Source organism: Diabrotica undecimpunctata, chromosome 1 (assembly GCF_040954645.1).
Source record: "Diabrotica undecimpunctata isolate CICGRU chromosome 1, icDiaUnde3, whole genome shotgun sequence".
Taxonomy (NCBI): domain Eukaryota; kingdom Metazoa; phylum Arthropoda; class Insecta; order Coleoptera; family Chrysomelidae; genus Diabrotica; species Diabrotica undecimpunctata.
The window spans coordinates 50,874,959-50,891,481 of record NC_092803.1 but is presented as its reverse complement, the minus strand read 5'-3'; the positions used below and the strand labels follow the sequence as shown (position 1 = coordinate 50,891,481).

The window sequence follows — 16,523 nt, the reverse complement described above, 5'->3', positions numbered from 1 at the left end:
TTCGCTCATCTTGGGCATATTTTGACAGATTCATAGCTGGAAACCTACAACACAAAAGTTCCTAGCCCACAGTATTAACAGCTTAAATAAACTTTTATTACAGACTTCTTTTATTGAAAAAAGAAGAATTATTATAAATAGTGTAAGTGTATACTAAACCCATAAAATTTTGGGTAGTATATATTTAAAAAATATATTTCAGTTGTTATAATTTAACTATTTATTATATGATGCAAATAAATAAATATTGATTGTCGGTAATTCGTAAAGTTCTATTTTATTTACTATTTAGTTTGTTTACTATTAATATTGGCTATGAGTATGTGTGCTTGGTTATATAGTAATTTCCAGCCACTTATAGTCTGTCAAAAAGTAACTAATTTCGCAAAAAAATAATTACTAAATTCACTAGATAGTTCGGACTGGGAATAGCGAACCGACCATAACAGCTACTATAATAAAGGAATAGTAAATCTATTTTTTAATCAATTGATTAGGATAAAATTATGAAGTGAGTCGAAACTGACAATAACCTTACACACTAAAGTGATATTAAAGGCATATAAGGAAAACTATAAGAATAAAATAAAAGAAAAAGTAAATAAAACAATATTAAGATCAACACATCAAAATTAAAATAATAAAATAAAGTCATAGGAACACAAAACACCTTGAAGAGTTTATGACAGAATAAAGAAAAATATTAATCTGAGTTACATTATGTTAAACATAAATGTAAGAGTGTGCAATCTATATATGGAACCAAGATCTAATTCAGACAAAAATGACTAGGGTTTGGGCCACCCAGCTAATAATAGAATTAAGATTAATTATGAAAATACCCAGGGGTAAGAAAAATGAATAATTAAATACTCTACATTGGTATATTATCTTCATTATATTTGCCATAACAGTAATTTTTTAATTGTTTAAAAATATTTCAGAATAGTAATCAGTTTACTTTTACCCTCTTTTATAATAGATAATATATTATATGTATAGGGTGAAATAAGAAGTAATTCATATTTCAAAACACAGTATTTTACTTAAACTTAAAAAAAATATGCCTATAAAATATTAACTTTTACAAAACATTCCCTGTCTATTGTTTTGTCACTAGAATAATCTGCAATAATATTTTAAAATAAAATCTCCTCACTATGGAGTACCATAAGTCATTTAGTTTGTTCATTACTTCATTCAAATACTGTGATGTCACTACTAATTAATACATCAAATAAATTGTATAGTGGTGTTAAAAAGTTTGGTTTCAAACATCACCATGTTATTTATTGAAACAAATATTTCAGTAAAGATGAATTTTAAGTAACATTGAAAAATAAATGATTTTTCCTCTGTATTTAACAATTTTAGCTAATTTAAGTAAAATACACTGTTTATAAACTGAAATGAATTTACTAACTCATTGTACTAAAATTGTCACTAAAATGTTATGTGTTGTTAATCTTTAACTTATTCATAGTTTAATACTCTTGTCTGTTTTTTAATTATTGAATATTAGACCATCTAAGATACACTAATAAATATGACAAGTTTCTTATTTATCCATTATTTAAGTTATTTCTAAGATACACTAATAAATATGACAAGTTTCTTATTTATCCATTATTTAAGTTATTTATTGCACTCTTAACATATTTGAAGTAATAACTTCTAATGAAAATGTCTTCACTTGCAAGGCCAAAAAAACTACCTAATACTTTGATTAGACTGGACTATATTTAAATTATTAAAAAAATAATTGGTATGTAAAATGATCAGTATCAAAAAATATAATTATACTTAACAAATAATTTTCACTTCCAATACACATTTTTTCATAATTTACCAATGACATTCTGTCTATTGTACATCTATTAATTACTATAATACAGTAACAATTTGCCAAGTGATATTTTTTCCTTTTATATTTACTAAAATTAATAAATTATGCAAACAGAAAAATATAAACTGGAAAATTTTTGTAAATAATAACGAGAACATGACACTTCTGAACATACCCTAAATATCATATGAATTTTAAACAACTATTTACAACAAATACAGGTCATATTCCTAGAAAATTAAAAAATACTTATTGCATGTGTACAAAAATCTGTGAGTTGTAGCCATTTACGATGATGAATCGATGTTAAAAAAAAATAACACAACACCTCACAAAATATCGTGCAATTGGGAGTTAAAAGCATTGATTAAATTAAGTTGGGATTACAATTAGTTAAACACTTCTTACATATTCTTTGTTTTTATCCGTTCACTACGAATTATTTCACAAAATTTTCCAGGCACGGCCATAAAAGCAGCCTAATGTAACAATGGCGGACCCGGTTTTAATTTTTAACATCAGCGCCATCTTTCAAGGAAGTCAAAATAGATCTATAAAACACAATATTTAAGCTTTAAAATAAGTTAACTGGTAAGTAAAATCGTTTTTTACTACTTTTAGATATATTTAATTCATATTAAACTTTCATTTGAAACATTTCAATCTCTGAATTGTCTTCAAAAATATGCGTAATTTTTAATATCACTTAATACGGTTCTGGAATAATACTAAACTGACATTTGACATAAAAAAGAACAACCCCAAAATTTTTTAATAAAGAATATCAAATTTTTGATTACCGGTATAAGATCTAAGATAATTCAGGTAATATGATGTGTTTTATACATCTTAAGGTTTTATCCATCAAAATATAATTTTTGAATATATTGATATTTTAGTTCTTGATATATCTTCTACTTTCGTATTTAATTACATGAAAAGTTACTTTAATTAAATATGTCCCTATAATTTTTTAACTCATGTGAATAAAAAATTAAACATTCCTTTTAATTCTCAACCCCTTTGATCTGACTTTAATTTTTGAAATTGTAGAGATTACCGCTCTTTTGACACAAAATAGAAATATTTGTATTACCAATGTAAAAAATCAAATTCACCAAGTAAGTATATGAGTCTAAAAAAATTGACGTTTTGCTTTTTTACGTAAATAAATATGGCTACACAAGGAGTTCGTGGAGTTTCTAGAGTTTTACAAAAGTTGGAAAAATCTGTAATAGATGGAAAATTTTATGAAGCACATCAGATGTATAGGACTTTATATTTCAGGTAATTGATAATTTTTTGGTGTTATTTTTTTGAAGTTTCTTTTATCATAACCTCAAACTTTCAGGTATATGGGACAGAAAAAATATAAAGAATTAAAAGATATGCTATACAATGGCGCAGTTTTATTTCTAGAACGTGAACAGGTAGCATACTGTTTAATTTTTCGTGTTGTTAAGCATATAATACACTGTTCTCTTTTAGCAACTAAGTGGCTCAGATTTGGGAATATTATTAATAGAAGTTTTGGAACAATCAGAAGAGTCTAACTACGAATTGTGGGCTCCAAAGTTAACGAACATATTCCGTCAAATAAATATTTCCACTCCAGAACGTGACACATTTTTAGCACATGCTGTTCGTTGGTCATCTAAAGGATCATCTCATGGACACCCACAGTTACATAGGGTATGTTGCGATATACACTTTGTAACAGTGTATTTGTTTATATATGTTTTTGCTTGTTTCAGAGTGTAGCCTTGGTATATTGGGCTGAAAAAAATTATCCACAGGCACGTCACCATTTTATATATTCCCAGGATGGTAAGAGTTGTGCTAAACTTCTTATAGAGTTCCAACGTAGTCGAGGATTTAAAGAAGAAGCTGATTTATTCATAGCACAGACTGTATTCCAATATTTATGTTTAAAAAATAAGAGTACTGCAAATCAGACATTTACAAGTTACACAGAACATCATCCTAGAATACAAGGATCAGGGCCACCATACTTGTTTCCTTTGCTCAATTTTATATGGTTCTTGTTACAGGCTATTGAAAGGTACGCATTTGTTTAACATTTTTACATTTACAAGAATTTAACATCAATTTAATAACAAATATTTACAAGAAAAACAAAATGCTGCAAATAAAAAAAATAAAGCAAACAAATACATTCATAAGATCATTTAAGAAATGGTGTATGGTCAACATGTCTTACAGGGAAAAGACTTAAGGATTGTTGTATATTTATTGAAAGGCTTTCTCTTTTGTCAGCAGTGAATATATAATCTAAAAATGTAACAAAATATAAAATAATTTAAACAACACACACTAATAATAAATGCCTTTGAAACTGTGGAGACCTATTTTTAAAGGACTCGCATTTATTCTAGATTTAATTTAGGTTCAATTGTAACAGTTTTAACAAAAGTAGTAAAAATGGCATTTGTAATTATTTTTTTGTAAGGGAATGCCAAATAGTTGATGTGTCCTGGTAGATTTCATAGGTACTTACATCGAAATTAATTTGTTCCAATAAAAAAACTTAACATTTATATTTCTAGAAATAATATAGTAAACACAGGCATTCATGCCTTCTTCATAAGAAGCCACGCCATAAAATAAATTAGAAATTTGCTTCTGGAAGATAGAGTTATTTTTCAAATATTAAAAAAAGTTTACTTGTGGCAGTTCACTGATAGTTCTACAAACTCTAGTTTTTGTAAATTTAGTGCCTAAAGGATATTGGAGTAGTGCTCATAATTACTAATAAAGAAACCCATACTGCTTTGGTGCTGTACATGTAGATATTGTATGATGGGATGGTGACTAAACAGATAAAACTCAATTGAGGGGTCCAGTGCATACACCTATTAAGTCTAATTTTTAGGTAAAATGAGTTGGGTAGATATTCTTGGACAGTTTTAAATTTTTAATCTTCCAATGTATAAAGCAGCTTTATACCATGGTACAATGAACACAGGGTATGATAAATAATGTTCCAAAATCGGTTCGCTTCGCATGTGACGTAGTGTAGTCAAGAACACTTCTTCACGCAAAATTTGAATGTAGTTGTAGGAAAGACTTTTAATTTTAAGTTTTTTTCTATAATTTGGCTAATTTAATTATAGTAATTATAAAGATATGATAAAATTGTGGTATTATAATATTTAATCATAAATAATATTTTGAAGATAATTTAATTTTATTGATTTTTGGTACAGTTATTTTGTTGACATAGATATCCTTTATAAAACAAGTTTAATTATCTTTTATTACACATAGATAGCGGTTGATCGACTTATACTCCAGAGTTCGATATTTCAGTTGTTTAAAAAGATACAAAAAAGTGGTATCTACATAAAAATGGGTCGAGTATAGCTAAAAGTTTTAAAATTATTTTCAAATATACAATGTATTCCCACTTCTTAATTTGTTAATGATCACTTTGTAATGTAGGTACACAAAATTGTTCGTATATACTGAACTAAACACAAAATTAAAATAAACAATGATAAAGTCGGATGAGCTAGCTGGCCATCAAATATGAGTGTAGTGAGGTCACACAATATTGCACAATGTTTTAAATGACATCTTTTGTAATTTTCACACAAAATTATCTTGGTATTGTTTACCTAATAATGATAATAATAATATATAAACACTACAAGCCTAACACTAACTCAATATAAAGCACACATTACTGCTGTGCAAGAAGTAAGATTTACTGGCCAAGGAATTATCCAAAAGAGACAATGCGATATATATTACAGCTGTCACAAGAATAATCACGAATTCGGGACCGCATTCATTGTTAACAAAAAAGTAAAACATCTTATTATGGACTTCAAACCAATAAGTCCAAGAATATGTTACCTAAGAGTAAGAGGTAAGTTTTTTAACATCAGTCTTATAAATGTACATGCCCCAACCGAAGACAAAGAAGAGGATGTCAAAGATCAATTCTATGAGGAAGTAGAGACCATCTACGATAGATGTCCCAGAAACGACATCAAGATCATAATTGGAGATCTTAATGCAAAAATAGGGAAAGAAAATATATATAGTCCATACATCGGAAAATGCAGTGCTCATGACGTCACCAACGACAATGGAAATAGAATAATAGGGTTTGCAGCATCCAAGGGCATGGTCGTTGGAAGTACCTACTTCCCCCATAAGAATATCCATAAAGCAACATGGACGTCGCCTGATGGTACAACCAAAAATCAAATAGATCACATCCTAATAGAAACCAGGCACTTCTCTAATCTAATGGATGTACGTACTTATCGTGGAGCTAATATAGATTCAGACCACTTCTTAGTAGGCGCAAAAATAAGAGCAAGAATCTCAAATGCAAAAAAAGAAAAGGGCAAGAAAAGTACTCGCTACAATTTAAAACTCTTGAAAGAGCCCCGTGTACTAGAAAGGTATCAAAATTACCTTGAACATGAAAGCACAACAGATGAGAATTTAACAGCTAGCGAGCAATGGGATATATGTAGAAGAACAATTAAGGAAGCGGCAAACAACGTCCTAGGACCAGAAGAATCCACCCCATGCAACAGTTGGTTCGACGATGAATGTGAAGATATCACTAAAAAAAAAATTATTCATATAAACTTATGCAACAAAGAAGAACACGGGATAAGGAGCAAATGTACAAAGATCTTAGGAAGGAGGAAAAACGCATACATCGAAGGAAAAAGCGGACCTTCGAAAACCAGATTATGCAAGAGCTTCAATCATTAAAGGGGCAAAATGAAACTAGAAAGTTCTATAATATCCTAAATAAGACAAGAAAAGAATTTAAACCACGGCTGACGATGTGTAGAGACAAAAATGGACATATAGTCAATACCGCTGACGCAGTACAAAGCAGATGGGTTGAGCACTTCAAAGAACTACTTGGTACGGAAGTGGAAAATGATGCGTCACCCCAAAAACCAAGAAATAACACTCACGTAGAACCTCCTTCAATATTTGAAGTGAAAGACGCAATCACACGACTCAAAAATAGCAAGTCCCCAGGAGTGGATTGTATCCCCGCAGAGCTCATCAAACATGGAGGTAACAGCATTATGCACCAAATTCACAACATAATAGTCAAAGTCTGGGAAGAAGAACAAATGCCAGACAAATGGTGCACTGGAATCATATGTCCACTGCACAAAAAGGGAGATTTGTTGGAATGTAAAAATTATAGGGGTATAACTCTTCTGAATACAATGTACAAAATATTCTCCAACACCCTGTACAGCCGTTTAAGTACGTACGTGGAAGAAATCCTTGGTGAGTATCAAAGCGGTTTTAGGCCAGGTAGGTCAACAATTGACCAGATTTTTGTGCTACGTCAAATCTTAGAAAAAACCAATGAATTTAATATTGACACGTTCCATCTCTTTGTGGACTTTAAGTCAGCGTATGATAGCGTCTTAAGAGGTAAATTATACGAAGCCATGAATGAACTTAACATTCCCCATAAATTAATAAGGCTCGTAAAAACAACTATGAGTAAAGTGATCTGCAGAGTGCAAATACAAGGCGATATGTCACAAGCGTTTGAAACATATGCAGGGTTACGGCAGGGAGACGCGCTGGCGTGCCTTCTCTTTAATATAGCGTTAGAAAAGACTATAAGAGATGCCGAGTTACACAATAGGGGAACAATCTTTAATAAATCAACGCAGATTATGGCGTACGCTGACGATCTGGATTTGATCGCACGTACTACACGAGGACTTAAAGAGATGACTTCCACCTTCTTGACAGCCGCACAAAATATGGGCCTTAAAATAAACGAGGAAAAAACCAAAATGTTAGCATCTATTCCAAATAACAGAGATAGAGCTAGAAACGCCGAAGAAAACCTCAGTATAGACCAATATAATTTTGAGGTAGTAAATAAGTTTACATATTTGGGTTCTCTCATAACAAACGATAATGACACATCTGAAGAAGTAAAACGGAGGGTACTGCTAGCAAACAAATGTTATTTTGGACTAAGCAAGCAGCTAAAAAACAGAAATTTAAGCCAGAAAACCAAACTAATAATATATAGAACACTCATCCTACCAGTGCTGACATATGGGTCAGAAACATGGACCATCTCCAAAACAGACGCAAATCTTCTGCTCGTCTTCGAAAGGAAGATACTAAGAAGAATAATGGGCGCATTCTATGAGAATGGTATTTGGAGAAGGCGATATAATTTCGAATTGTACGAGAAGTATAAAAAAATAGTAAATGGTAGAGATGTAATATCCTTCATAAAAATAGGTAGGCTTAGATGGGCTGGACATGTGTCAAGAGCAAATGAAAATTACCCACCCAGACGAACTCTATTATCGGTCTCAGTGGGAAATAGGAGTAGAGGCAGACCACGACTGAGATGGAGGGACGGTGTGGACGAGGACGCAAGGAAAATCGGCGCGGCAAATTGGCAACGGTTGGCGATGAACAGAAACGACTGGCGAAATAGACTGGGGAAGGTCAAGGCTCAACTAGAGCTGTAGCACCACTGATGATGATGAAACACTACAAGCCTAGTAAGCTCATTGCTTGATGTCCTATTCTTTGTTAATTCCTTTTTCTTTCCCAGTTCGTATGTTAAGTCTTCTCATATCTTCTTTAACTTTGTTGCGCCATCTTGACCTCAGTCTTCCTCCTTTTGCCTGCCAATGCACTAGGTAGTACCATTCTGGGAATTATAGATAAAATTATTCTCTGCACATCGCCCAACCATCTAAGTCTTTGAATCTTAATTACCGCTAATATGTTGGGTTCTTGATAGAGCTCCGTTAGCTCGATATTTGTTCTTATCCATTGTCCATTTAAGTTTTTTCCACCAGATTTTGCGCTCCCAAACTAATAAAAACTCCTTGTGTTTTTTTGTTGTGACCCATTTTTCAGAAGTCTACATCACTGTTGGCCTTATTACAGTCTTGTATGTCCTTAGTTTTGTTCTTCGAGATATATTTTTGCTTCTTAACAACCCATTGAGAGCATATACAGTGTGATTGCCAGACATAATTCTTTTCTGTATTTCTTCCTCACAGTTAGGTTCTCTTGCGAAGACATTTCCTAAGTACTCAAATCTTTTAACTTCTTCAAATTTATATTGTGTTACCTTTGCTTGTATCATTGTTATGGGCTGCCCCCAAACGAATTTCTTATTTGTGCATTTCATATACTTCGTTTTTGTTTTATTTATATACATTCCTTTGGTTGCTACCCTCTCTTTCAGTTTCCATCAGCTCTATTTTTCTTCTAGCCAAGATTACCAAGTCATTCGCAAATGCTAAGCAGTGATATTTTTTTGTGGTAGATCAGACCTGTTCTTTTAATGTTTGCTTCCTGTATAACCTTTTCTAGTATTATGCTAAACATTTTAGATGATAATGAATCTCAAAGCTTTCTGTTATACTATTGTTTATCTTGACTTTATTCGGTGTCCTTTGAAGAGTTAATGGTGTTGTTGTAATATGTTAATAGGAAAAAAGTGGGAAATTTAAAAAAGTAGATAGATAGATTTATTCATGTAAATTTCTACATTATTACATTCGTGAAACATAAAAAATACAATACAATATTTGAAACAGATACTCATCAATAGAATAGAAACTGTGGTAAATCAAGAATTCTTTAACACAATGTTTAAAAGATTTGGAAGATAACTGTTTATATTGTATGGGTATAGAACAGAATAAAATAGAAATATGCTTTATTGTCACAGAAAATTGTACAATTTTATGGACAAAGCTTACAAAAAGTCAGAAAATAACAATAATTAAAATTTACTGAAATTACAAAAATCGCCAATATCACAAAATAAAAGATAATAAAATAAATAATTAATTGCAAAATTTAAATAAATTGCAAATTGCATAATAAAACGTTACGAACTAATAAGTTGAAGTTGCTGCGTATGATACCCAAATATATATAAAAATACTTAAACCTAAATATTTTATCTTCATTGTCACTATTGCAACAAGCAACTACACAGAGCATTTTGGAAAAGGTACAAAACCAGATATACAATGGCAAATAAAAACTTTTAGTTTTACAAAAAACAACTAGTATAATAAACTAAACAGTAACTAAACACCACAGGTACTTTTTAAGACACTATAATGCTTTAACTGAAGAAAAAACGCGATAAATTGATACAATGTAAAAAAAAACGGGTGTGGCAGTCCAGTGGGACTGCCGGTAGAAGTTACGCTTCTATACACGCATTCGCCGTTACAAATGTTATTTGAGAGTCAATCTGCACAATCATTACATAATGCTATAGGTAAGACATAGCAGAAACAGAAACAGAATTAATAACAACTTACTAACAATTAATAAACAACTTTTGACCTGTAATAGAAGTATAGTAAATGAACGATTGAATCAATATTTTGATGAAAATGGAGCAGTTTCGTCAACATTGTAAATCTGAGATTCTAAAAGCATTTCGTTACTTACTTGCTATATTTGCTACTAATTTTTACCTAAAAGGTTCTGTTTCTTCTTTTGGTGCAGTTGAAGCTTCGCCGTAAATTCTTTTATTCATGATTCCGTGCCTTTTACGAAAGCGCCAAAGCCATCCATCACTTGTTCTGAATGGTATGTCCATATGATGTGCTAATTTAATTGCAGAAAATTTCAATTCGACTGCTCGGACCAGGATCCCAGTAGAACGTTGTTACCCATACCATTTTAAGATTGCATCTTCCAGTGAAGTTTCACGATCCAATTTCATTCGTTTTCCAAGATGGCTATGCTTTCCTACATCACACACGAATGCAAATTTATTTATTTTGTATTTGTTTTTTTTTTATGTCCGAAAGTTTGCTTTTTTATGTCATATTGATTACATATATGAGACGCATGTGTAATATTAACAGTATGTTTTTATTTTTTTTACATTTAACCGGATTTTTTGTCCGTTATATCCGAAGTCCGTTAAATAGAGGTCAGTTATATCGAGGTTTTACTGTATTTTTCTTTTTTGGTGAAATTGTCGTAAACTATCCTAGAGAAAACCAAAACAAATAATTAAGGTTTATTAAAATAGACCGATTAGATCCGGAGATTAAAATTTTGGGAAAAACCAAGTTTTTAAAATTGGCAGACAGTGAATCGCCGAATCTAGTTGGTCAAATTTGCCATTTCAGAGATTAACTGCTTGCCATGGAGCAGTAATTTTTGGACGAAAAAATTTCGGCTTCATCTTTAAAATACAGGAACAGTATAATAATATAAAAAAGTTTGATTGTCATAATATAGTAGATAAGATACAAAAAAAATGTTAAAAATGTGTAATTTTTTTGTATTCTAAATGGTCATAGTCTCCCTTAAATATGCCAAAATTTGCTATCATTAAGTGACATATTATTGTCGCCTGACATATCAAAAAGTAATCAAACATTTGTACATAAATTGTCACAATCTTCTGCACATTATATATTCATATATACCTTGAAGTTATTGACAAGTAAGAAACTTACTATATTTAAAGAAGATGAATCCAATATCATTAATAAAAAGCAAAGATCTTAGATGTTACCCTACACCAAATCTACAAAACTAATTGCACTCCTAATCATTTGATAAAAGGCTTCCATTGAGTACATTAGTTGTTTAACTAAATTCTCTAGAAATCATATCTAAAATATATTCTTCCCATCCTATGGCCAAACTCATTAGACAAGAATTGCACAATCTAAATCACAGAAACATTGCTTTTCTGTGGGTGCCATTTCACATGGGAATAAAAAGAAAGGATCTGGCAGATAAATATGCACGAGAAGCCTTAGAGGATGCTACTATTGAGTTCTATCCAAAAACTCCAGCGACAGATCTCAAATCATATTTCCACAGCAAAATAGTTAAGACATGGAATAGCAGATGGCACAAAAAACAGGCAAATAAAACCAACATTTCAACCATGGTCTGATAGTTCCACCAATCGTTTTTCTCAGGTTATTATCACACGATTGCGGCTTGGTTATAGTCGCCTTACACATGAATGAGTCCATTGAGGGCGTTGGTGAGTTGCACATAATAAAGGGCCTTCTTGTATCTGGTATATAAGTTTTTTTTCATTTATGTTCATATAATTTGTTTAACTTTTTACATATAATTTCAAATTCGAGGTACATACCCTATATCAATTAACTGACTATTATATTGTACAGTTTCCATCAGACTGGTTACAACCAATGCTATAAATGTCTCAATGTATTTTATATTACGTCAACCCTTTCACTATCATTTAAATAACAGTATATATTCGCTCCGTGCGTGACTGACGCGACACCTACCGCCTTCATCTGACAGTTTTGGACCTACCAATTTTCAGGTTAAACATATGACATATGTTTGACATTGTTAAATACATGCGAATTGACAATTATTAATAATTAACTTTTTAATTATATTTTTTTAGTTTATGTACAAAATAAATGTAGTACTAAAAACTGGGTTTCTCAAAATTCATCATAATATATCTTTTCAACCACAAACGGAAAAGAAAGGGAAAAATCTAGTACTGGCAAATCAAGTTTTTCACGTGAAAGAGCATATATATTTAAAAACAGTAATAGTAAAAGTTATAATATAAAAGCTAAAGTCATCAGGCACTCTGCAGTTAGCTTGAAGCCTTATAAAATATCATTTAAGGTAAATTATTTAAATTTTTTTCTATTTCAATTGCATAAAAATGAAGTTATGTGATATTTACTTTTTCATATTAATAGCACGGATCCATCTTTTTCTTTTCTCTAATTTATATGTAATCTTTGGGAACCTATAAAAACTACACTTACTATTTTTGCTATTATTAGCACAATTAAATACGCAATATGTATTTGCACACATTTTTGATAAAATTTATGCATAAAAAGGTAGGGCCAATTTGGTCATATTTCGCCGCTACGCACGCTGGCATCGTTTCAAAGTACCCCTACTATGGTCACGCACGGAGCGAATAGTACCAAATCTTTTACTTAATTTAGGTTACAGGTGTTTGTTTGATTGTTTCAATTTTGTTTTAAATTTTTTGTATTAGGTGTTCATTCTTTGTTTTCATGTTGTTGTTTTTTAGCTTTTAGATTTTGTTAAAACAACGACCTATTTACTGTGGCCTGATGATAAAGCACATATTGTAAGCCTCGAAACCGGTAGCCCAGAAATTATATTTCAATAAAAAACTTACCTAAGAGTGTGAGAATTGACTTCTTTCCTATACACTAGCATTGCATAATATTTTTTTTATTGTTAAATTGCATGTTTACAATCTACTCTATACACAGAGTAATAAGTAAATAGTCTGTAAGTAAATTAACGTAAGTTAGGTACCGTCCAGTTACTCTTAAATCTTCTTTCGGCAACTGGTTGCGTGAATAAATTATTTATCAGTTCGTTGTTGTGATCAGTGGTGCGATTTTTATATTTTATTGAGTAATTCTTTGTTATGTCCTTAAATAATGGGATGTCCAGATCATTGTGCAGTGTTTGGTTAGATACATACCTTGGAGCTTTACTTATCATACAGATTATTTTGGATTGGAATGTTTGAAGTATCTTCGTATTGTACAGAAGCAGTTTATTTTCAAGAGATAACTGAGACCTATTGTTAAACAGCCAGTTCATATTTTTGAGTTTAAATTTAGTTGTGTCCATTTAGTTTTAATGTGCGTTGTCCATGTAAGTTTTTCATACAGATGCAATCCCAAGTATTTGACAACTGGTTTTATAGGAATGGAAGTATTATTAATATAAACTTGTGGACATGTAGATTTTCTTGTTGTAAAAGTAATTTGTACTGATTTGCTAGCATTAACACTGATCTTCCATCGCTTAAGCCAGTTTTGTTCTTGGCCACTGCCAAGATTCCCGTGTCATCAGCAAAAGTAGCTAAGAAGGTATCATTGCTTGTTGGAATGTCTGCTGTAAATATCAGATACAGAAATGGGTCCAAAACGCTACCCTGAGGTACGCCAGATTGTATGATGTGGTAATTTGAGTAGCTGTCTTCAATTTTGACTTGAAAGTAACGGTCAGTAAGATACGATTTTAGTATTAAGTATAGTTGGTCTATTAGGTGTAATTTCAGTTTGTAGGAGACAGGAGACCTTTATACCATACTTTATCAAATGCCTGTTGTATATCTAGAAACACTCCAGCGCAAAACTTTTTCTCTTCGAGAGCTGTTTTAATTATATTTGCTATTCTGTGGCATTGTTGTATGGTTGAATGTTCACGTCTAAATCCGAATTGGTGTTGTGGTATAATTTCGTTTATGGGAACAACTTGCTCGATTTTATGTAATAGTAGCCTTTCTAATACTTTTGACATTATTGGGAGTAGGCTTATAGGGCGATATGAATTTGCTTGCGTTGCGGGCTTACCAGGTTTCTGAATCATAGTAACTTGAGCAAATTTCCATTGTATTGGAAAGTATCGAAGACATAGTATGCTGTTGTATATTATTGTTAATAACACCACTGCTTTTCTCGGTAGCTTCTAAAGTAATTGTCCTGTTATCAAATCATATCCAAGAGCTTTCTTAGGATTTAGCATTTTTATTTGTTGTCGAACCTCTGTCGGAGTAAATGTTGTCAGAGGAAGAGATAGTTGACATAAAGTTTCGAGGTACATTCTTATATCATAATCTTCATCGTTATTAGTATCCGAATTAAATTTTTTTGTACTTTTCCATATAGAGTGGTCTTCATGTGAGAGGTTCGAAACATAAAACTGGAAAGAGTCGTTTTTTTCTTCGTGTAATGCTCTATTTAGTCTAGGACTTATCCTGTTAAGGTACGTTTTATTTAGTGGATTTCTCGTTTGTTGCCATATGCGTCGAGCTCATCTTTTTTCTGCTACAAGTTCTCTTATATGGAGGGGGATATTATGGTTTTCTTGTACACTACTTTGGCGCTGTGGTTTTGCTTTCCATCCTGACGTTCGATATTGATATATTTCGAGCTCAATAGTTTGCTATACAGTCCCAAAGAGATCCATGATCCTTTGACTCAATATTGTTGATTCAATTGACAACTCGAATTCTATAAATTTATTTTACAAAAGGCACATTTGTATTTTATTAACTTTTCTATTTCAACAGTTGTGCTACCTATTCTATCCAAATATTTAGACCTTTCTTCCTTAGATGAATTTTAAATAAGTATACATTACAATGTATTAAAAAACTAACATTAAGATAATTTTTTTCAGTAAATCCACAATCCACACATTCCTTCTACTAATTGGAAAATATGAACCATCGCTAAAAAGAGACCCTGGCTACATCCAATACCTCGACAAAATAGGCCAAATTTTCTTTGGCATAAAACCACCACAACAACAAACACAGAACACCTCATTCTTTGGTCACTTGTTCGAAAATCTGATTAGTGGTTTAGATGAAGACAGTGATGAAGAAGCTCCCCAGGCATCCACTTCAGGTACATCTACAAATAAAACGATGGTGGAAAATGATAATTTGGACTAGTAAATTTAGGGGAGTGTGTTCTTACAAAAGTTGTTGACAGTTTAATTTTTTAAAAATTAATATATTTATTTGAGTTGCTCTTAATCGACAAATCGTTTTATTTATTTTATTGGCTGTTCTTTGTCTATTGTTCCATGCAAAATTGTTTCTACGATATAAGTGAATGTGAATAGGAGGTGAATTGTTTTGTAATCTATCTAGACACTAAAGTTTCATAAAGTATGATTTATATTATTCACAACATTTAAAAATTAAAGTAAAAACTCACAACCCGTTACCGGTAATGATTGTCGTGTTTGAGAAGTAGTTGAGAGCGAATTCTAAGTAGATCTTTTCGGTTTCTGTTATAAGCAATTTTGGAAAGAATTTGATACACAAACGTGTCATTCACTCCATTCTCTATTAGAGTTCTCAAAACACAAGTTTTCTAAATTCCAAGATTGCTTTCTCATTCCTGCACAAACGATCTTCAATTGAAAATTTCGATAGTCCATAATTTTCCGTTGTTGTAGTGCTGGAGACACAGTTCGCTATTAACAGAGGTACCATCAACATCATCAGATTTTGCATCATTTGAATAGTTTCAACATTATTATTTTTTAGATTATTATTCAACATTTAGATTATTTTTACTTATATGAATAAATCTACATGTTTCCACATTAAGACAGTATCCAGGTAGAGCATCACTCTGCTATGGAATCCAGGTCATCTTGTAGTAATTGAAAATTTACAGAGGGGTCAGAAAATGTTTTAATCTCGTCTGTATAGAAGTTTTGTTGCATTTAATATGAAATTAGGAAGCATTTGAGTATACTGCGAATAAAAGTATCCTTGAGGTGTTCCACTTAAAACCGTTCTTTAGATTGAAAAAGAGTTCCCAAACTTGCGGCCTGTTAAATATGCATTGACCCATTCTAGTAATTTACCACTGGAAGTTTGGACGAATGTACCACCGTATTTTATAGTTAAACTCTGCTTCTCTTTTGTTTTTGTTGTTTCTAATTATGTTCTAAGTACGTTTAAGCATTCAATTAGATATCTTATCGTCGATCATAGTAACACACAGTAGTAGAATTGCATGTTACAATGTCTAAACCTTTTATTAAGATTTCACTATTGTAGGCGATCGGCGAATCCCCAAAAAGTGCCTTAGTTTTC

The 16,523-nt window shown here is 31.5% G+C and overlaps 2 protein-coding genes across 5 annotated transcripts in view; one reads left to right on the top strand and one right to left on the bottom strand.

Annotated features, from left to right (window-relative positions):
- LOC140449162 (uncharacterized) overlaps nt 1-2,395 on the bottom strand; it is a 32,765-nt gene extending 30,370 nt beyond the window's left edge. For 2 of the 3 annotated variants that reach the window (XM_072542315.1, XM_072542330.1), the window contains exon 1: nt 2,255-2,395. The gene's annotated coding sequence lies outside the window, so the exon portion shown is untranslated. Of the gene's footprint in view, nt 1-1,808; nt 1,968-2,254 lie in introns of those variants that run through there. The other variant, XM_072542322.1, reaches the window with a different exon arrangement.
- On the top strand, nt 2,307-15,789 carry LOC140449182 (Golgi to ER traffic protein 4 homolog). Of its 2 annotated transcripts, none has more exons than XM_072542350.1 (6): nt 2,307-2,437; nt 2,900-3,133; nt 3,198-3,276; nt 3,335-3,538; nt 3,601-3,908; nt 15,086-15,789. In XM_072542350.1, the coding sequence occupies exons 2-6, from the start codon at nt 3,021-3,023 to the stop codon at nt 15,360-15,362; spliced, it is 981 nt and encodes a 326-aa protein (XP_072398451.1). In that variant the 5' UTR covers nt 2,307-2,437; nt 2,900-3,020; the 3' UTR covers nt 15,363-15,789. The 2 variants fall into 2 exon arrangements, with proteins under 2 accessions (XP_072398451.1, XP_072398442.1); XM_072542341.1 differs by lacking the exon at nt 2,307-2,437 and adding an exon at nt 2,570-2,671.
- Nucleotides 15,790-16,523: the final 734 nt, after the last annotated feature.

Coding starts and splice junctions, on each gene's coding strand:
- LOC140449182 (XM_072542350.1), top strand. CDS start 3,021: ATGGCTACACAAGGAGTTCGTGGAGTTTCTAGAGTTTTACAAAAGTTG. Junction 3,277..3,334: donor TATTTCTAGAACGTGAACAG/GTAGCATACTGT, acceptor GTTCTCTTTTAG/CAACTAAGTGGCTCAGATTT. Junction 3,909..15,085: donor TTGTTACAGGCTATTGAAAG/GTACGCATTTGT, acceptor AATTTTTTTCAG/TAAATCCACAATCCACACAT.